This window comes from Rana temporaria, chromosome 3 (assembly GCF_905171775.1).
Source record: "Rana temporaria chromosome 3, aRanTem1.1, whole genome shotgun sequence".
NCBI classification, from domain to species: Eukaryota; Metazoa; Chordata; class Amphibia; order Anura; family Ranidae; genus Rana; species Rana temporaria.
Window position 1 is genome coordinate 382,615,981 of NC_053491.1, and position 23,155 is coordinate 382,639,135.

The 23,155-nt window shown below is 44.2% G+C and overlaps 1 protein-coding gene across 1 annotated transcript in view; it reads right to left on the reverse strand.

Annotated features, from left to right (window-relative positions):
* Window positions 1-425: 425 nt before the first annotated feature.
* Window positions 426-23,155, reverse strand: part of FAM180A (family with sequence similarity 180 member A) — a 47,675-nt gene continuing 24,945 nt past the window's right edge. The window contains exons 2-3 of the mRNA XM_040345679.1: window positions 9,684-9,784; window positions 426-1,027 (exon numbers count right to left, since the gene is read on the reverse strand). Coding sequence (XP_040201613.1) covers window positions 680-1,027; window positions 9,684-9,784 — 449 coding nt within the window. The 3' untranslated portion in view covers window positions 426-679. The remainder of the gene's footprint in view (window positions 1,028-9,683; window positions 9,785-23,155) is intronic.

Below are 23,155 nucleotides of genomic sequence, written 5' to 3' on the forward strand. Positions count from 1 at the left end.
TACAGGTAAGTGCTTTGAGAATCAGGCACTTACGCTGAAAACGTGCGGCGGTGTAACGTAAAGACGATACGTTACGCCGCCGGAGTTTTTTGTGAATCTGGCCCCCGGGGCCTAAAGAATAAAGGCATTTCTGCTGCAATGTTCAGCATTACGTAACAGTTGTCTCAGATAGTCCGTGTAGCTACATCGCTGCCCCCCCGCCACGTACATGGGTATTGACACAGTAATGAAAACTGTATTGTGACTTCAGTAGACTGATGTCTGTATGATTGCTATTGGTTACTTATGTTTGTCTTTGTTGCACTTTGAATCAATTCTTCACTGAAAAAAGTCTTTGTTTCCTTATTTCTTCCTCCCAAATATTTCTGTTTAGGGTTTACACATTTAATTTTTCAATTCACTTTTGAAACATAGAATTTATCCAGTTAAATTAAGTTTTTTTATTTTTTATTTAAGAAAGTGCACTTTTAACACACCCAAACTCCTTTATTACACAAAGAAAAGGGTACCCAGCAGATAGATAAGCGGAAAGTCGGAGAATGGAGGAATTTTTAAAGTCTTCTGAGATTAGACAACCCCTTTAATTTCTAGAGTTTCAGTAAGTAAATAAATTATATTCACGGTTATATTGGCAGGGTATCACATGCAGGGATTGTAGAGAGTTTGGCAAGGCCATTGGTCATTGTTGACCATCTTTATTGTACAGAGCCATCAAGTCTCTTCTTATTGCCACAAAGAGCTTGGTAAGGGATTCCATCCATACTCTCCTTTGGTTCTCGTTCTCCAACTTTGAAGTTTTTAAGGCTGTGTAAGCCATGGTCAACGCTGTCCTCTCAAAGTCCTCCTTCTTCAATGGCCCAGGGACTTTGGACAACTGGTCTCCCAACCTCCGGATATCTGAGATGGCCTTCGGGATGACGTCATTGCACAAAACATCAAAGGTGGTGGCTTTTCGTAGAGAAGACAGCTCTGGGTCACGGAGGGTCAGCCTGCTGTCCGGATCAATCTGAACTCCAGTGGACAGGAACTGAATGAAGAGAAAAAAAATATATAAGTTTGCTGCTTTGTATTTGTAATTTGGTGTCTTGAATAGAGGTGAAAATTTTCTGGAAAAAACGTTTTTTCCCCGAAAATAATGGGAATTTTTAGAAACATTAAATAAATAAATCAGAGTGGAGTAGTTGTACAAATTGAAATTCATTTACACTTACACTGGCAAGGTAAAATACAGTGTATATAAAAGTATCATACTTGAAATAAAATGACAGCTTAATCAGTAAACAAACTAACAGTGGCAGTCAGTAATGCAGGGGTGCCACCCTCCCTATCTATGCGTCCGGTCCCCTAATCTACATGTACGGCGCCGGACGCATGGATTACAATGTTTTTTTGGAAGCACGTTATTAGAGCCAGAGGCTCTAATAGGCTTCAAAAAAGGGTAAGCCCGGGGCGCAGAGCAGGGCCCACCCACTTGTGAGACAAAGCAAATTAATATTACATTACAAATGGAAAAACAAGAACTGTATATGTTAAGAGCATTTCACCTATACATGAGAAAAGGTCACCACCCCCCTTTCCCTCATAATAAGGTAATAGCTTCCTACCAATATGCACTTTCAGTTATTGATAATGCGGATCCAGAAGCATATGTTGCTCTATGGAGAGCTTGATCAATTTTCTCCTGATTTTCAGGGGTCATTTACTCTATAAATGAAGGTTTTGTGTAATTTTGGTTTGTAACACTTCCTTACTTAAAGATGTTCCTGTGAAGAAACACTTTGTGATGATCCAGAAGCAGCAGAAAGACTGATTCTGAAGAAATTGAACAGATATAACAAAATGTTTTTTGGTGTATTTAACACAGCAAAAGGGGGGAAATAAAAACTTACATTTTAAGGGTTTACACAAATGTTTTAAGTAAAAAAATAAATAAAGTTTAGGCAGATACAGTGCCTTGAAAAAGTATTCATACCCCTTGAAATTTCCCACATTTTGTCATGTTACACCCAAAAACATAAATGTATTTTATTATTATTTTTATGTGATAGATCAACAGAAAAATGATAAATGGTTTTCAATTTATTTTACAAATAAACATCTGAAAAAGGTGGCGTGCATTTGTATTCAGTCCCCTTTACTCTGATACTCCTAACTAAAATCTAACGGAACCAATTGCCTTCCGAAGTCACCTAATTAATAAATAGACTCCATCTGAGTGTAACTTAATCTCAGCATAAATACAGCTGTTCTCTAAAGCCCTCAGAGGTTTGTTAGAGAACCTTAGTGAACAAACAGCATCATGAAGGCCAAGGAACACACCAGACAGGTCAGGGATAAAGTTGTGAAGAAGTTTAAAACAGGGTTAGGTTATAAAAAAATATCTCAAGCTTTGAACATCTCACATAGCACTGTTCAATCCACCATAGGAAAATGGAAAGAGTATGGCACAACTGCAAACCTACCAAGACATGGCGATCCGCCTAAACGGACAAGCCGGGCAAGGAGAGCATTAATCAGAGAAGCATCCAAGAGGCCCATGGTAACTCTGGAGGAGTTGCAGAGAGCCACAGCTCAGGTGGGAGAATCTGGTGGGAGAATTCAGTTTTATATAAGAGTAGCAAGAAGAAAGCCATTGTTGAAAGAAAGCCATAAGAAGTCCAGTTTGCGAGAAGCCACGTGGGGGACACAGCAAACCTGTGGAAGAAGGTTCTCTGGTCAGATGAGACCAAAATTTAACTTTTTGGCCTAAAAGCAAAACGCTATGTGTGGCAGAAAACGAACACTGTGCATCACCCTGAACACACCATCCCCACCGTGAAACATGGTGGTGGCAGCAACATGTTGTGGGGATTCTTTTCTTCAGCGGGGACAGGGAAGCTGGTCAGAGTTGATGGAAAGATGGATGGCGCCAAATGCAGGGCAATCTTAGAAGAAAACCTGTTAGTCTGTAAAAGACTTGAGACTGTGGCCGAGGTTCGCCTTCCAACAGGACAACGACCCTAAACATACAGCCAGAGCTACAATGGAATGGTTTCCATGAAAGCAAATTCATGTGTTAGAATGGCAGTCAAAAATGTCACTCTCTAGTTGTGCAAAGCTGGTAGAGACATCCCCAAAAGACTTGCAGCTGTAATTGCAGCGAAAGGGGGTTCTACAAAGTATTGACTCAGGGGGGCTGAATACAAATGCATGCCACACTTTTTAGATATTTATTTGTAAACAAATTTAAAAACCATTTATTATTTTCCTTATTTTCCCACTTCACAATTATGTGCCCAGTGCCCACCCTTTTTTGAAGCCTATTAAAGACTCTGGCTCTAATCACGTGCTTAAAAAAAAGCACTCCCTCCAATGGAATCCATGGTCCGGCGCCCTGTGTTTAGATCAGGGGGCCGGACGCATGGAAAGAGGGGGCGGCACCCAAGCACCCCTAATGGACAGCCCGCCACTGATTTACATCTACTTTGCTGTAAAACTATTGCACTGTGTGTATAAATATGACTGCACAGTTCAGTAGGGACCAGCGTTTGACTGTGATGTGCAGTGCACTCTGTAATCTAACAGGCCTGGTCAGACATGCCCCTCCTATTTCTCTGCATTACAAATCTATGCTAGGACACTTGTCCTCAGAGGTGTGGCTGTTACTCAGCTCTGCCAGCATTGAGCAAAAGGGTGAGAGGGCAGAAAGCAGCATTTCCGCTAAGGGACAAGGAAATTTAAAACCAGTTTTTTGCCCCCCCCCCCCCCCTTGTTTATTTTATGCTTTTTTCCATGCCATTTTCCTCTATGGATCTTTGCTTGGTGGTCCTCAATGATGCTCTTGAGTTCAAGGCACCATGGGGAACCTCCCTGAGGGGGTAGGTCCATGATACCCTGCACTCACATGTTCTCAGTATTTCAGGTTCGGCACTAAGCATCATTTAACCTGGAGGACTGAGGACATCTTGTTGCAAAAAAATACAACAGGAGTACAGTTCACACTAACACGAGTAATAAAACAAAAAAATGTTTACTTTTTTTTTAATCATCTGGGGGGCCTAAATAAAAAACAAAACAATGGTAGTCCGAAGTTGGGCTTTAAAGCATTAATAATTGAGATGCATACACGGAGAGAACTATAAATAGAAAAAATGTGTGTGAGGTTTTAACTGGGCTTTAATAAGAATTTTACAATTAATAGGTCTGATGAGCAAGATGAAGTAACCATAAAAAATATATATATATATAAACATAAATAAGACAAAAACAAAATAAAAGGTAGATGGTTTTTGGGTCACTTGACCTCTACCTACTCTTTTTTGAAAATACAGAGACCAGCAAGCAAACTTCCCTATATTCCCTATACCAGGGGTCTCAAACTCAAATTACCTGAGGGCCACAAGACAAGTTTTCATATGCCATGGGGGGCCGCATGCAAACTTTCAAACTTCAAAAACAACAGTACTGGTGTCAGAGAACACATTATTAACCCCCAGCACTGGTGTCAGCGAGCGCATTATTACCACCAGCACTGGTGTAAGTCAGGGTTTGACAAATTTGCTTGGAATCTCGGAGCCAGCTAAAAAAGTTAGGAGCCAGAAAACGCACCCCGTCCCGACGAGCTTGCGCGCAGAAGCGAACACATACGTGAGCAGCGCCCGCATATGTAAACGGTGTTCAAACCACACATGTGAGGTATCACCGCGATTGGTAGAGTGAGAGCAATAATTCTAGCTCCTCTGTAACTTAAAACATGCAACCTGTAGATTTTTTTAAACGTCGCCTATGAAGATTTTAAAGGGTAAAAAAGTTTGTCGGCATTCCACAAGCGGACACAATTTTGAAGCGTGACATGTTGGGTATGAATTTACTCGGCGTAACATTATCTTTCATAGTATTAAAAAAAATGGGGATAACTTTACTGTTGTCTTATTTTTTAATTAAAAAAAGTGTCATTTTTTCCCAAAAAAGTGCGCTTGTAAGACCGCTGCGCAAATACGGCGAAACAGAAAGTATTGCAACGATCGCTATTTTATTCTCTAGGGTGTTAGGATAAAAAATATATATAATGTTTGGGGGTTCTAATTAGAGGGAAGAATATGGCAGTGAAAATAGTGTAAAATGACATTAAAATTGCTGTTTAACTTGTAATGCTTAACTTGTAATACCAACGGCCACCACCAGATGGCGCCAGCTCACATCTGGTGGTAATAACTTGTAATACCAACGGCTCACCACCAGATGGGGCCAGCTCAAAAAAAAAAAAAATTTTTTTTTTTTTTTTTTGCTCCCCTCACTTCCACCCTGCCTGGGGGCCATTTATAACTGGTCCGCGGGCCGCAAATGGCCCGCGGGCCGGTACTTTGAGACCACTGAATTAGAGGGAAGAATATGGCAGTGAAAATAGTGTAAAATGACATTAAAATTGCTGTTTAACTTGTAATGCTTAACTTGTAATACCAACGGCCACCACCAGATGGCGCCAGCTCACATCTGGTGGTAATAACTTGTAATACCAACGGCTCACCACCAGATGGGGCCAGCTCAAAAAAAAAAAAAATTTTTTTTTTTTTTTTTTTGCTCCCCTCACTTCCACCCTGCCTGGGGGCCATTTATAACTGGTCCGCGGGCCGCAAATGGCCCGCGGGCCGGTACTTTGAGACCACTGCCCTATACAATTGAAGGACTAGTGTACACATGGCTGCAGTAGAATGCTACAATTTATAAAAAAAAATTAGTTTTAGTTGCTGTTATTCATTTACTTATCAACAGGTGGTGCACTTAGGCTACATGTATTAATGTCTACTACAAAGTAATCGCTGTACCTGAAAAAGGCTTTTAACCTCTTCTGTATTTTTTTTTTTTTTTGCAAAAAAATTATAAATGCACTTATATTATAAAAAAACATAATGTGCATTTATGTATTTATTTTTGCATTGCAGCCTACAATGTATTACAACACCAGAGGTTTGTTGGTGAAATACATAGCCTCCTGCAGACTATTCCTCCAGTTGCAGGTCTGAACAGAGGTTTGGGACCTTTGATTAGAAGGCTGGAAGAATTATTTTCAAAATTTGTATCTAAGAATTTGCGTTACATTTTTGCCACCATTGATTTCAAAATCCGACCAACCAAGCCTTCAATTTCACCTCATCTTGCTACAGAAAATAATTTTTGTGGCTGGGAATCTTCTTTTCTTTTTCCGTAAATCTTTTTTTCTTGCACTCATGCACATTTCTTTTTCGATTACATTTTTCGCAGGATTCTTCCATCATTAATTAGGAAATGCCAGATTACTTAAATTCGATGGCCGCATGAAAATTGGCTCACAAAACACACATTTTTTTTTTTTTAAAAGAAAATTCTTTTGAAATTCGACCATGTCGGTATATATTACTGTGCCTTGAAAAAGTATTCATACCCCTTGAAATTTTCCACATTTTGTCATGTTACAACCAAAACCATACCTCACAACTTTTTGAGATGGGCATGAGGGACACCTATTAACAAAAGTATGTAGACATAGGATACACCCATTGGCGGTGCGTCCATTAAGGGCGCACGGATGCCGCCCTCTGTCTCCAGCCACCCCCCCTTGTATAGTATTGGTAGATTCATGCACTGCATGAGACTATTCATGGGCGCTGTAGCCACCTCCTACACAGTGGCTGCATATTATTAGAAACTGATGGGGCACAGTTGGCTGCATTTAATGGGCACAGAGGCTGCATATGATGGGCAGAGTTGACTGCATTTTCTGGGCAGAGACGCTGCATATGATGGGCACAGTGGCTGCATATGGTGGGCAGAGTGGCTGCATATGATGGGCAGAGGGGTTGCATTTTCTGGGCACAGTTGGCTACATATGATGGGCACAGTGGCTGCAATTGATGTTTTTGTTTCAGTATTTTTCAGAATTTTTCAGTTTGTTTACGCAAAACAATTTTGAGCACCATCCACCACTGAATACACCCCCTGTAACACCTACCTTAAAGGAGAATTATACAACAAAAATGATTGGTTAAACCCACAAGTGTTTTTTTTGTTTTTTTACCACCACTTTTCCTATATATTGGCTTTTGGAATTTCTAAATGCAGCAATTTAGAAATTGGATGAAAAGTTTAGAATTGGGAAATACTTTTTGATAGATAAGTATTGCATTTTATTTTCATATATATATATATATATAATGTGACCAAAATGAGGAACAAATGACTAGAAAAGAGGGACAGAGGGACTTTGTTCCAAATGAGGGACATTCCCTTGAAATCAGGGACAGTTGGGAGCTATGCAACAATGTAAATGTATTTTATGTGATAGACAAACACAAAGTGGCACATAATTTTGAAGTGGAAGGAAAATGATAAATGGTTTTCAATTTTTTTTCAAAATAAATATCTGAAAAGTGTGGCATGCATTTGTATTCAGCCTCCTTTACTCTGATACCCCTAACTAAAATCTAGTGCGGGCATCACTAAATGGCAGACCACTCTCTCATGTGGCCCGCTGTGGTACCGCAATTTAGGAGTCTTTTTCTTCTCCTTGTCGTCGCTCTGTAATCCTCACAGACCCGACAGCCGGGGGCGGGGAAGGTTCTGGATGGAGGTGCCCGAGGTTAGCAAGCAGGTGATTGGCTGCAAGGATGAAGGGCAGTCCTAGCAACCAATCACTATCTTGCAGCACCCGCCCTCCATTCAGACATGCTGTACCTCCCTCAGATATCTTTTCTGTGTATGGTAAGACAGTGAGGGAGGTCACTAATGTGACAGGCTGAAAAGTTGTGAGAATGTATGTGTCGAAGTCAGTGATATTTTGGGCTGAATACGTTAAAGCTGGAGTAGCCTGAGGACTGTAAAATGGGGGGGGGGGGCTGAGGACTGTGATTGGTGGCTGAGGACTGTGATGTGGGGGTGGGGCTGAGGACTGTGAAGTGGGGGGTGAGGACTGTAATGTGGGGGAAGGCTGAGGACTGTGATGGGGGGGGGGGGGGGGACTGCGGACTGTGATATGGAAGGTGGCTGAGGACTGTTATGTGATGGGCTGAGGACTGTGTTGGGGGACTGAGGACTGTGATGTGGGGAGGCTGAGGACTGTGATGTGGGGGGGCTGAGGACTGTGATGTGGGGGGGCTGAGGACTGTGATGTGGGGGGGCTGAGGACTGATGTAGGGGGGCTGAGGACTGATGTGGGGGGGCTGAGAACTGATGTGGGGGGCTAAGGACTGTGATGTGGGGGGGGCTGAGGACTGTAATTGTGGGGGGCAGTGCAGGAGAGGAGGTGAGTAAAGAGCACCAGTGCTGGATCACAGAGTGGGTGAGTCTGTGGGGGGTAGTGCTGGAGAGGAAGTGTGTAAAGAATACCAGTGCTGGATCACAGAGCGGGTGAGTCTATGGGGGCAGTTCTAGAGAGGAGGTGAGTAAATAGGACCAGTGCTGGATCACAGAGTGGGTGAGTCTGTGGGGGGCAGTGCTGAAGAGGAGGTGAGTAAAGAGGATCAGTGCTGGATCACAGAGCGGGTGAGTCTGTGGGGGGCAGTGCTGAAGAGGAGGTGAGTAAAGAGGATCAGTGCTGGATCACAGAGCGGGTGAGTCTGTGGGGGGCAGTGCTGAAGAGGAGGTGAGTAAAGAGGACCAGTGCTGGATGACTGAGCGGGTGAGTCTGTGGTGGGCAGTGCTGAAGAGGAGGTGAGTAAAGAGGATCAGTGCTGCATCACAGAGCGGGTGAGTCTGTGGGGGGCAGTGCTGAAGAGGAGGTGAGTAAAGAGGATCAGTGCTGCATCACAGAGCGGGTGAGTCTGTGGGGGGCAGTGCTAAGGAGGAGGTGAGTAAAGAGGACCAGTGCTGGATCACAGAGCGGGTGAGTCTGTGGGGGGCAGTGCTGAAGAGGAGGTGAGTAAAGACGACCAGTGCTGGATCACAGAGCGGGTGAGTCTGTGGGGGGCAGTGCAGGAGAGGAGGTGAGTAAAGACGACCAGTGCTGGATCACAGAGCGGGTGAGTCTGTGGGGGGCAGTGCAGGAGAGGAGGTGAGTAAAGACGACCAGTGCTGGATCACAGAGCGGGTGAGTCTGTGGGGGGCAGTGCTAAGGAGGAGGTGAGTAAAGAGGACCAGTGCTGGATCACAGAGCGGGTGAGTCTGTGGGGGGCAGTGCTGAAGAGGAGGTGAGTAAAGATGACCAGTGCTGGATCACAGAGCGGGTGAGTCTGTGGGGGGCAGTGCAGGAGAGGAGGTGAGTAAAGACGAGCAGTGCTGGATCACAGAGCGGGTGAGTCTGTGGGGGGCAGTGCAGGAGAGGAGGTGAGTAAAGACGAGCAGTGCTGGATCACAGAGCGGGTGAGTCTGTGGGGGGCAGTGCAGGAGAGGAGGTGAGTAAAGACGACCAGTGCTGGATCACAGAGCCGGTGAGTCTGTGGGGGGCAGTGCTGAAGAGGAGGTGAGCATTGCAGACAGAGTTGCATTTTTTTATTTTTTAGAATCACTGAGTAATTTATTTAAATATAAAAAATGTAAAGTAGATTTGAGCTTTAACATCAACCCACGTGTTAAAATGTATTTATAGTATTTTAGTAGCGAACCATGAAATGGCTGTGACTGTTTTGGAGAAATGAATGTAAATCCTAATTAGCACAATTTCGGCTCTGTATAGAAGAACAAGTCTCTTGTCTTGGCTCATCCTGGAAATGATGTATACATTTTCCACTGACCTCATAAAGCAACTCCACCTCAGGCACAGATTTCTGAAGAACCGGGTCCAGGAATTCAGGCGAGGAGCGCCGCACCCGATGGGCGGATGGAAAGAACACCACTAAAAATACAAGAGAGCAGGTAGTGGGTGAATATAGTACATACTTCATAAGTAACACGACTGGAAGCCAAATGTAAAGAGAAAAGAACGTAGTGTCAAGCCAAAATGTTCTTTTCTATTCTGGATAGAGTGGGAAAAGATAGAAGTTCCTTTATAATGTTCTTTCACAGTCCATCAAAGTCCACCAGTCCTCAAAGAGCTTAAGGTGCCATTAAACCCAAAAGCACATTTTATATTGCAGCTTACCAATTCTTCAATGTAATGGCTGCATTTGTTTTCTTGTTTAAATCATAACTCTACTTTTGTTGAGAAAAAAACATTCTCCTCTGGGTGATCGATGTACATTGCATGGATTATAAACGACCTTCGTTGCAGGTTCCTACCTTTTGTTATTCTGAAGAAATCCATGTGTGTTTGTCTGTGCCTCTGTCAGAGTGGGTCTAATGGGAGTGGTTTCATAATTAACTGTCAGGTGTGCAGCTGCAGAGCACTAATGAGGAAAGCTGCTGGGCCTGCATCCCTTTAGACGTGTTCCTATTGAAAGTATCTGACATTTTTGTTGCAGGGGATGCCTGAAATCTGACATGTATCTTAGGCAGACTTCTGGGAAAATTAGTGAGCCAATCACACAAGCAGGAAATTATGTTTCTGGGGGAGTGGTCAGTACACACTCTGTGTACAGAACAACTCCATGCAGCCATATTGCAATGCATTTTCAAAAAATTACATTGGCTGTAGATTGAAAAGGAAAGGTCATTTTTAATAACTTTCAAATACATAATGATTAGTGTCACAATTATATGTGCTATATTATTTTTCTTTATTTGCTATTTTTTCCCCACGAAAGTGGAGTTATCCTTTAAGCTTTCTGCCCCTTATTTACATCCTGAACATAGGTCTGTTGTTTTTCTACAAAACAAAATCTACTACAAATGTAGCAGTTAGAGGGTTGGGAAAAAACATTTACCATTGAGAGTGGTGCTTACAATGATCAGCTTTTATTTATGTAAAACTTTTATCCCACAAGAAGAAAAATGTTACTGTAATTACAGTGTGAGCTGGAGTTTGGCTTTAATTTGTTATTGTATCTAAATCTGCTAGTCCATCTATCACTTTGGTTCCCCCCCAGACTGACAATGCTGCTGTCCAAAGGCCCCTGTTCTCCTTCATTCAGTGTGAGGCTCTCTAATACAGGAAGTGTGTTACTGGCCAGATCACCAGATGAAAGGCTTACCTGTAGGCAGGGGCATACCTGCATTTGGCACCCAGCCTGTAGGTACCGTGAATATCTCCTAAACTTGCACCGTCTAGGACAGGGGTGGCAAACACAAGGCCCGCAGGCCGAATCCGACCCGCCAGGCCTTGTCATGTGGCCCTTGCAGCGGCCCCCCGTCAGCAGGGGGATCTCTCTCATGGACGTGATCAGCGAGGGGCCGAGCCGAGGACAGATAAGCCTGAGAGCCCGGGTGTCAGGAGAATAGTTAAACTGTGGCCGCCTCCTCCTTGACCTCGCCTCCCTAGTGAGAAGCGGTGGGCGCAGCATCTCCCGTACCCCCAGTCCAGAGCATGGATTTCTCCAACTTCCTCTTCGTAGTGAAATGAGGCCCAGGGAACAGACTGACTGGGGACTCAGAGGACGGGCACGCTGCCAGGCCAGGGAGCCGCTGGAAGGATCAAAGAAGACACACTGGCATGAAAGGTAGGGCTAGCAGTCTCTCTCGTCATCTCTCAGTCTCCCCCTCCTCCCCCTTTCCCTCAGCTCCCCTGTCTCTCTGATCCCAATGTCTCTCTCAGTGAATCAGTGCTGCAAAAATACACAATTGTACAAATATATAAATAACAAACTATATTTATATTTATATATATATTTATATTTATTTATATATTTGCACAATTGTGTGTTCTTGCAGCACTGGGGATTTGGATTCACTTCCCAGTAGGGCTATCTTAGAATTATTTTATTTGATGAATTGTTTTATGAAATTTTCTGTACTTTATTTGCTTTATTTGCACAATGAGGTTGAGGTTTCTTGCAGCACAGGTGATTGGGACTCACTACCCAGTAGGGTTATTTTATAATATTTCAGTTTATGGAAGCTACATATGTCATATTCACACTATAATACTTGTTGCAGCACTGTGCACTTGGGATCAATACCCATTAGGGTTTATTTTTTTAACCTTTCTGAATTTTTTCTATATATATTTTGGTTTATATATATATATATATATATATATATAGATATACCTAAATATATATAGAACATTTTCAAAAGGGTTAAATAGAAAACCCTACTGGGTATTGATCCCAGCTGCACAGTGCTGCAACAAGTATTATAGTCTGAATATGACATATGTAGCTGCATAGGAGCCGTGTAGAGCTGACTGCGCAGGCGCCGTATAGAGCCGAGTCCCAGTTCGGCTATTTTCGGAACACGTGACGCGCCTTATCCGCACATCAATCATCTACGCCTCTTCATAGGAACGCCTACTCCCGGCGGTAGTGAGAACCCGGAAGCCGGGTGAAAAAGAACTGTAAGACAGTATGTGCAGCGAAAAATAAATAAAAATACCAGCATACTGTACATGTCGGAAGTTTGCTGGATGTAATGGTATATAATTGTTTTAGGGTGAACCTCCGCTTTAACAGTCTAAAAAGTGATGATGGTATTACTTGCAAGAAAGAAGTGAGTTTTATCTTACGCCAGTTTCCCAATTTTATTTTATACCTACCCATTTCTGTTCCTTTGGAGAATTTACATATTTATACTTAAAAAATATTAAATTGACATAACCAGTTTGTGAAATATGCTCACTATTCCTTTAATTTAATAATAATAAAAATAGTTTTTTTGGCTGGATTCACACCTAGGCATTTTTAGTGATTTTTGCATTTTGCAGATTTGCACTACAGAGCGTGTTCCATAGGAAACCATGGTAAATGGACTGTAGAGCGAATCTGCAAAATGCAAAAAAGCACAAAAAATGCATTGGTGTGAATCCAGCCTTAAAGAACAAATTCTCATTATAGTCATGGGTAATGCCAAAGATCTGCATGACAATCATTATTATTACAGGATTGAGTTCCATTCTTCTGTTTATCTACAAAAATCCTCTGAAACTTGGAAGAATATAAAGCATGTGTGTGGAATGGAGGGAGCGTATTCCAAAGTCAGTACAAAAAATCTTGGCTCCTCTTATGGAATGTGTGTCTTCAGTATGCTACATCTGTGCGCATGTGAAACAGCACCATGCAAGTGCATTTGGGATTGTGTGTTTTTTTTTTGTTGCCGCAGTTGATGAGCTATAAGGAAGTGACGATGGCCTGTGACACTGTGTATATGATACTGTTTATGTAATATATACAGTGGCCAGCGAAATTGTAGGGTGTCCCCTTTTCTGACAGTCAATGAATTATCCGAACTGTGGACAAAAAATTGCTTTATGCTGATGAAACAGAAATACATAGAATTATGACAACACGGGAGGACATTTTTTTTTTAAAAGATCGTGAGAAATGGGCAACATGCAGTTAAACGGCAAATTAAATTGAAAGTATATGGGCCTCTATCATTTAACTGTGCCCAACACTCCCATATCCCCACGCCATGCCTCTTCTTCCCAAAACCAACCTCCCCTTCACTACCCTTTGGAATGCCCGCTCTGCAGGGTTGCCAACCTCCTGCAGCATTTTTTACTGACAAAACATGGAACATTTATTGGCAGAACATATTGTTTACTGGCAACCTGAGAAATTACAGAACTCTTATTGAAAACTGACACAGTGGATATTTGAACAGTATAAATAAGAAGGCCAGTATGGTGGCCTGAGTTTATGGGAGGAGCCCGGAGGGTATTTAAGCAGCCCACTCACACATGCTCTTTGTCGGTTCAGTGTGCAGTACTACACGTCACTGGGCCGACTCTTCCCAGCTCACCTCATGTCCGTGAGTCTGCGCGTTCAATCGCATTCGACATCGCAAGCGCTTTGCGGATTCTCCCCTCATGGTCTTCGCCGGCGGTTCCCGCTTACTGTCGCAGGTAGGATTCAAACCTTTTCGTATCTTGTGCAATCTTACAATTCGTTATGCTTCCTATCCTGCATCCCTTTTGGGAAAAAATCTGCATCTGAGTTACTTTTGCTCATGTTCCAACATCATTCGGCTCAGGCGTAGTACATTTGTAACTTCCTTCTGCCAAACATACGATTCATTTGTAAATCCATTTGGAGATTGACATGTGTTTGTATGGGTTCTTTGGCAGATTGAGGTGGTAATTGGACTCACATGGTGCCTTGTCTGCACTTGATTAGCCTGGGGGGATGGGTGGTTGGTAGGTGTTCGGTTTCAAAGCAAAGGGTAGCATACACTCTACAACCAATTCGTATCAGATTCGTTCAATACTCCTTACTATCAATTCGTATCGGATTCATTTCATGCATTTTACAACCATTTTGTATCACATACATTGCATACTTTCTACCGTTGTCATTCATTGTTTCCCCCATGTCGTGTGTTTTAGTTCCCGCAGCGGAACTTACGAATTGCTTGTACACGGCTCTTCTCTCACATTTATTTACCAAAGTTATTGCCTGTGCGTCATGCATGGCGCCACACCACAGTCTTGGGATGTGTTGCACATCCACTGCAGTCCAAAGCAAACCCAGTCGCACTTACTGTCCCAGGTAGGATTCGTTAGCTTGTTTGTCATGTCAAATTCGTGGCCACTCATGGTGTCACCTGTACCATATGTTTGGTTCCCGCAGTGGAGCTTACAAAGCATTGATACGCACTTCTCGTGTTCTATTTTCTACACCAAACCTCGTTGTTTTCCCCCATGCACGGCATCACGCTACACGTTCCCGACATGTTTCACTCCAGCCACAGTCCGCCGCAAACTCACTCGCATGGCCCACTGTCGCAAGTAAGATTTGTAATTACGTTCTTTATGTCTTATCAATTTGCTACCATTCGTTGTCTCCCATATCGTTCATTAGTGGCCCCTGCGGAACCTACGATTCAAACAGGCGTTGTCCTTCTACCTTATACTGCTTGCTTAAGGTACAAACAAACCAGGTGTTTCTATCCTTTCTCAGTAACCCAATTCTTATTGATTGAGACCTTGCAACCATGCAAATCATCTCAGCAGTCTGATACCCTTGCTGAGACCCTTGCAACACATGACCCTTACAAAATGCAAAAAAAAAAAAAAAAAAACGCAAAAAGAAAAAAAATATATAAAACGCAAAAAAAAAAAAAAAAAAAGAAATCAATTGCCACCACGTAATCTCAGCCCAGCAACCTGACACCTGTTGAGACCGTTGCAACGATGCAAAATTCGTCTCCACAGCCTGACACCCTTGTTAAGACCCTTGCAAACGCAATACCGTCTTAGCAGCCCCACACTCATCGAGACTCTTGCAACCACACTAAATCGTCTCAGCAGCCTGACACCCTTGTTAAGACCCTTGCAACACATGACCCTTACAAAACGAAAAAAAAAAAAAAAAAAAAAAAAATTATATATATAAAAAAAAAAAAAAAAAAAAACGCAAAAAGAAATATAAAAGTGCAGAAAAAAATAAATAAAATTGCCACCACACAATCTCAGCCCCGCAACCTGACACCTGTTGAGACCGTTGCAATGACGCAAAATTCATCTTCGCAGCCTGACACCCTTGTTGAGACCCTTGCAAACGCAATACCGTCTCAGCAGCCCCACACTCATGGAGACTCTTGCAAGCACATAAAATTGTCTCAGCAGCCTGACACCCTTGCAAACGCAATACCGTCTCAGCAGCCCCACACTCATGGAGACTCTTGCAAGCACGCAAAATTCGTCTCCGCAGCCTGAGACCCTTGCAAACGCAATACCGTGTCAGCAGCCCCACACTCATGGAGACTCTTGCAAGCACACAAAATTGTCTCAGCAGCCTGACACCCTTGTTAAGACCCTTGCAACACATGACCCTTACAAAACGAAAAAAAAAAAAATATGCAAAAAAAAAAAAAAGCAGAAAAAAAAAAAAAAATTGTCACCACACAATCTCGGCCCAGCAACCTGACACCTGTTGAGACCATTGCAACCATGCAAAATCGTCTCAGCAGCCTCACACCATTGTTGAGATCCTTGCAAACGCAATACCATCTCAGCAGCCCTACACTCATCAAGACTCTTGCAACCACACAATACCATCTCAGTAGCCTCACACCATTGTTGAGACCCATGCAAACGCAATACCATCTCAGCAGCCCTACACTCATCAAGTCCCTTGCAACCACGCAATACCGTCTCAGCAGCCTCACACCATTGTTGAGACCCTCGCAAACGCAATACCGTCTCAGCAGCTCCACACTCATCAAGACCCTTGCAACCACGCAATACCGTCTCAGCAGCCTTTCACCATTGTTCAGACCCTTGCAAACGCAATACTGTCTCAGCAGCCCCACACTCATCAAGGCCCTTGCAACCACGGAATACCGTCTCAGCAGCCTCACACCATTGTTGAGTCCCTTGCAAACACAATACCGTCTCAGCAGCGCCACACTCATCGAGACCCTTGCAACCACGCAATACTGTCTTGAGCAACCTCCCACTCATCAAAGACCTTTGTGACCATACAGTCTCGCCCCAGCAACCTGGCATTCATTGAGACCCTTGTAGCCAGACAAATCATCTTTGGCCTCATGTACACTGCTGTTGGTAAAAAAAAAAATGCGTTCAGACGGATGTTCAGAGGCATTCGAAACGCATTCGAAACGCCAATGCCTGTAACAGCTTGTAAACACTGCCAGATGCGGTAACTCATGTTTACCAGCGTTTCATTCACAGTCGTTTTCATAAAAAAAATTAAAACAAAGGGGAATATTGTCTCAGCAACTTGACACTCATTTGAGACCCTTGCTAAATGTAATATCATCTCAGCTACCTCACACCCTTCTAGACCTTTGCAACCACACAATCTCATCTCAGCAACCTGACACCCGTTCAGACCTTTGCAGCCATACAAAGTCATCTTAGCAACCTGACACTCATTTGAGACCATTGCAAATGCAATATCGTCTCAGCAACCTGACACCCATTCAGACCCTTGCAGCCATACAATCTTGTCTCAGCGGCCGACACTCATTTGAGACCATTGCAAAACGCAACATCGTCTCAGCAACCCCTCACTTGTTGAGACCTGTGCAACCACACCATGCCATCTCAAAACAAACCTCATAATCATCGAGACCTTTGCAACCACGCAATATCGTCTCAGCAAACCAGACTGAGACCCTTGCAACCACCAATACCATCAAACCTTCATACTCAAGGCCCCTGCCACCACACAATATCGTCCCAGCAACCTGACACTCACTGACATCCTTGCAACCGCACAATATTGTCTGCAGTAGTATAAAACACTTAGCGGCATGCACCTACGTGCAAACCCGAATACAAACTAAACTTGCAAACACACCTCAGTGACAAACAATCAGCCACACAAACACACAGTGGCACCCAGTTGGCCATTCATCTTCAGTGGCACGCGGGCCACTCATCCTTTCTCTGTTTTTTCCCTGCGGTTAGTTCAGGTTTTCATCCAGCACCAGCGAGTGCACGTTGGCCTGCCAGTGCTCGTATATCGTCTTGTTGAGCACCTGTGTATTGTCTTGATTTTCTTGATTTTCTCACACCAATGCAAGATCCAGTCCAAGTTCTCAAACTAGACCAAGCATCAGTAGCAGACTTAGCTATGTGGGACAACTTCCCCACCTGATAGAACATCATTTCAATCTTAATCCCGGCAGTGTCAGCCGAGCCACCAAAGGCTTTTGCAGCCATTTTTAGGCCGCCACTGGTTCTCCAAAACTTGGCCCCCAGAAATTCTCTTAAATTTTTGCTTCACCCAGTCTTCATCACGCCTCGTGCTGCACCCCATCGTGGCAGCTGCCCAGGTCTGGGACCACACTTGAACAGGACAGACACTGTTCTTCACCACAGACAATCAGGCCACAGCCGACATCATCAATTAAGATAGATCTACCGTAAGTCACTCCCCATCACTTCCTGCGCAGGCTCGCGCAGCTGTCACTCCGTCACCAGTTAATATCTTATGTAGACCTTTTCCAGGCAAATGCAAAAAGCAGCTGATGCGCTTTCCTATTCCAACCTTGGAATGGATGTTTTTTCCAGCAAGAGCCTGGAGCCGACCCAACAACTATCCCTGTCCCACCATGGACATTGCTGACGATGGACTGAAGTCGCATCTCGCCAACGCAATCCAACTTATTAACCACTCCTTGGCACGCAACACACTGAAGGCCTATCGCACTGCTTGGAACACTAATCGCACATTTTTGGCCCCTTGCCCCGGACCAGCAATAGGCAACGTTGGACACATCCTAGCCTTCATATCGTATTGCCACATGCAGCTGACCATTTCTCAATACTATCACGCCATATCTAGATGGCATCCAGCATTTCCTGTCCCTGCAGGACCCCAGTAAACCGTCAGTATTCTCGAGCCCATGCAAGTCCCTCCTACAGGGCATACAGAAGCACCAACCTGTAGTCAGTGGCAAGCGCCTACCTTTCAAGAGTCCCCTCTTTAGGGACATGTCTAAAATCCTTACTCGTTCCCTGTTTAGGGCTTTGCCCAGTCTAGTCACCCAACAGCCATCTACCAGGCCTTCTACGGTTCCCTACAACCTAGTGAATTTAGTCAGCGGCTCCGGCAGTCACACACTGCTCCGACGCCACCCGACTCGCTTTCGAACCACTACACTCTCACAGTCTGCAAAAGCAACAAACCAGCCCCTGGGGTTGACATCAACCTGTTTCAGACTGACAACGCCTGATGCCCAGTGACGGTGCTCGACCCACTACTGCTCCATCTACCCAGCCAATCTGATGGTAGCTCGTTGCTACCCTTTCTAAACCAGCTCCCTGAGTGTCAGCCAGTGTGTCAAGCATGTCAGAATCCTCCTAAGTAACTTGGGCTTCAAAGCCTAGTCAGTTCTCTGGACATTCTTTCCGAACCGGAGCAGCCTCAGTTGCCTCCCATCAGGGAGTACCAGACTACGTAATCAAGATACCAGGCTGATGGAAGTCTCCTTGTTTTGCCACATACATCCCAAATCCTCATGAAGGAATGGCACAAGCCTTTACCAAGCTGGCTCAATAAATACAAGAAATCAATATAAACTATTTCCCTATCTGAGTCTTTTGCCCCCTTTTCTTGGCATACTGACCAGACCACCAAGGCACACTTCAGGTCTATTTATGTTGTAAGTCTTGTCGCGTGTTTATGTGATCCACATCTCTCTCGGTCAGAGGGTAACGACCATAAATAAGAAGGCCAGTATGGTGGCCTGAGTTTATGGGAGGAGCCCGGAGGGTATTTAAGCAGCCCACTCACACATGCTCTTTGTCGGTTCAGTGTGCAGTACTACACGTCACTGGGCCGACTCTTCCCAGCTCACCTTATGTCCGTGAGTCTGCGCATTCAATCGCATTCGACACCCTCCCGCCCTTCCCGTTTTCAGGGCACTTCTCAGCATGTCCTTCTTCAATTAACTACACATTACTTACCTTGGGTATGCCCCCTTTTCTTGGCATACTGACCAGACCACCAAGGCACACTTCAGGTCTATTTATGTTGTAAGTCTTGTCGCGTGTTTATGTGATCCACATCTCTCTCGGTCAGAGGGTAACGACCATAAACATGATATGGAAACACTGACAATACCTATAACAAAGTAATTTGCTTGAATACTTAAAAAGTCAACACAGCATAAAATTATCAGCCCCTGATATTTACTGGCAGTTGTAAAAAAATCACAGATTTTTACAAACTGTCAGTAAATTTACTGGCGGTTGGCAACCATGCCGCTCTGTCTGTAACAAATACCCCTCTGTCTACAGATTCTATACCACTAACTCCTTTAATCTACTTGCTGTTACTGAAACCTGGCTTCATGAATCCGAAACTGCTTCTCCTGCTTCCCTCTCCCATGGTGGCCTCCTCTGGACTCACTCCCCCCCAGACCCAGTGGATGGAAGGAAGGTGGAGTGGGAATCCTTCCATCCCCACATAGCACCTTTCAGGGACTTCATCCACCCCCCTCTCTGTCACTCTCATCATTTGAGGCACATCGTATATGTCTATTTGCTCCAGCTTTTTTAAAGTGGTTGTAAAGGCTGAAGGTTTTTTATCATAGAATGCATGAAGGTAAAAAACCTTCAGTGTGCATCTCTCCCCTCAGCCCCCCTAATACGTACCTAAGCCCAATCTTGATCCAGCGATGTGCACAAGACCCGAGGCTCTCCCAGGTCTCTTCTTAGTAATTGGCTGAGAATTGGTTGAGTAATTGGCTGACAATTACAGCCAGTGAGGCGGGGGCAGGGCTGAACACCGACGGGGGACCCAAGAAGAGGAGGATTTGGGCTGCTCTGTACAAAACCACTGCACAGAGCAGGTAAGTATAACATGTTTGTTATTTTTCTCTCTTCTGAAATCACCACAATCATTCCCAATGACTTCCACATCCCAGTTAATATTAACACTCTTGCTACTTCTAAACTTCTTAGTCTAACCTCCTCTTTTGTCCAGAAGCAATGGATAGGATACATGCTTCTACTCACACTGATGACAACACCCTTGACCTTGTTTTCTCCTACCTATGCACTCTGTGCAACCTCTCCAACAATCGTTTTCCTCTCTCTGATCACTACCTTATTAGCTTCACTCTCTCTCTGTCATCCACCTTCCCTCCTTCCAACCGCCTGAGGCCCCGTACACACGACCGAGTTTCTCGGCAGATTTCAGCCAGAAACTCGATCGGAGCTGAAACTCGGTCGTGTGTACACTTTTGGCCGATGTTCTCTATTTCCTCGTTGTTCAATGAGGAAAGTTGGCTCGCCGAGATCCTCGGCGGCTTCACACAGAACTCGACGAGCAAAACTATGAGTTTTACCCGTCGAGTTCCTCGGACGTGTGTACAGGGCCTAACAGTTACTCAAAGAAATGTTCACCACCTTAACCCTTCTCTTCTCTGATCTGCTACTGACCACCTCCATGACAAAATCTCACCCCCTGGCCTGCCCCAACCTAGATATCTCTGTGTACAACAGTTCATTGTTATCCACCATGGACACTCTTGCCCCCTTAACTACACACAGAATCAGCCCCAACCCCTACAGCCTTGGCAAAGAGAGGACACCAGAAGTCTCAAAAAATGTAGTCATGCTCTTGAATGCCTTTGGCAAAAGGCTAAGTCTCAAAAAGATTTCAACCAATATATATTTGCCCTCCAAAAATACATTTCCTGCCCCCACACTGCTAAGCAGACCTATTTTATCACTCTCATTACCAACTTCCCATCTAGTCCCTGTCAACTCTTCTCTACCTTTCACTCTCTACTTCGTTCTCCACTGCCTCCACCCACTAACTAACTCACTGCCCAAGAGATTGCTGATCACTTAAAAAATAAGATTGATACATTTCGTGATGAGATGTCCACAGGTGCAACCATTACTGTCCTCATTCAACCCCACTACTATAGACAAGGTTGCTCCACTTTTTTCTAAATCCCACCTAACCACCTACCAGCTGGACCTTGTTACCCTGGCAAATGTTACGGCCACCCTCTGGCTTTAGCCTACACTTCTTTTCTGGCATCTGCCCCAACTATTTCACTATGCATTAGTCACCCCCATACTTAAAAATCCCTCAACCTATGCCCCATCTCCTTGCTCCCATTTTCCTCCAAACCCTTTGAATGCCCGGTCTACTACTGACTGAGCGACCATCTCACTGAGAATAACCTTTTTGATCCCCTTTAGTATGGTTTTTACTCTCAACACTCCACAGAAACAGCTCTCCGTAACTGTACTCTTTGCTGGTTCTCATCCTACCTATCCCACCGCATCTTGAGTGTCATTTACAATGCTACTTCCTCCTCTCCTCTTCCTTTCTCCATCGGGGTTCCCCAAGGTTCTTTTCTTGGGCCTCTCCTATTCTCGATCTACTCCTCAGTTGATAGCCTCCTATGGCTTACAATACTATTTCTACATTTCTGATGAAACCCAAATCTATCTCCCTACCCCTCAGTTCACTCCTTCAGTCTCCACACGCATCACTAATTGATTAACAGACATATCAGTCTGGATGTCACACCACTTTCTCAAAGTCAGTCTATCCAAAACTGAGTTAATAATATTTGTACCCCTTCCTCTGACTTTTCTGTCAAAATTGATGGCACAACTATCAACCCGTCAAGGTTCTAGGTGTAATCCTTCTAAAAAAAAAAAAACATTAAAATTCATGCGTGCGGCTCCCCGTATGGACAGGCCACCACTGTTACCCACTCTACCCTCAACTAAAAAAAAAAGAAGTCTTGGATTTAGATATGCTTAAATGTACAAAAATAGAAAGTTATGTACCTGAACCATTAAAGGGGTTGTAAATTAAAACATTTTTTGTATCACTCGGCCCCGCTCCTCGGTGCGCCACGTCATTGGATGTGATTGACAGCAGCGCCAGCCAATGGCTGCGCTGCTTTAAATCCATCCGCTCTAGCCAATCAACAGCTAGGCTGAGCGGCGAAGAGGATGTCGGGGCCGAGCGCAGGACTTTCGAGGGGTCAGGTAAGTATAACGGGGGTGCGTATACACAAAAGTTTTTTCACCTTAATGCATAGAATGCATTAAGGCAGGGGTGCCCAACCTTTTGAAGAGCAAGGGCCACCTAAGCGACATGGTAACCGGTCGCGGGCCACAATGAGCAGAGCGGGTGGATGGCAGCCCACTCTACTCTATAGAGCCCACTCTATTTTATATTTAATTGTTTTTGCTGATCGAATTGGAGGTAGGCGTTTTGACACAAGTCCATGTACATCTGCTACTCCTTAGAGGTGAATAGAGGGTCCAATTGTGTCGGACTGGCTGTGTCAAAGGGGCCTATGGCTCAGTGCAGGTAATCTGCAGGTGCAATGCTCTGCACCTGCGGTTGAGTTTGAAAGCAGCCCAGTGCAAAACAGATATGCCCACATATACACTGTGATTTTAGTAATAAACATACCTGTAATAACAGTATTCTATTTTTTCCCAGAGCAGGAAGTCGCGGGCCACATCAGAGGGCTCCGCGGGCCACACGTGGCCCCTGGGCCACTGGTTGGGCACCCCTGCATTAAGGTGAAAAAACTTTTTCCTTTACAACCCCTTTAAATTAAAGAGAATACAGTTCTAAAAAAAAAAACATAGCAGGAGACAGAGTTTGGAATACATGTTCAAACATTACCAAATCCAAGAGCAACAGCTCTTCACACAACTGGATTTTCACACAACTGGATTTTACAGCCATTTTTCATGTGCCTCTGGCCCTAA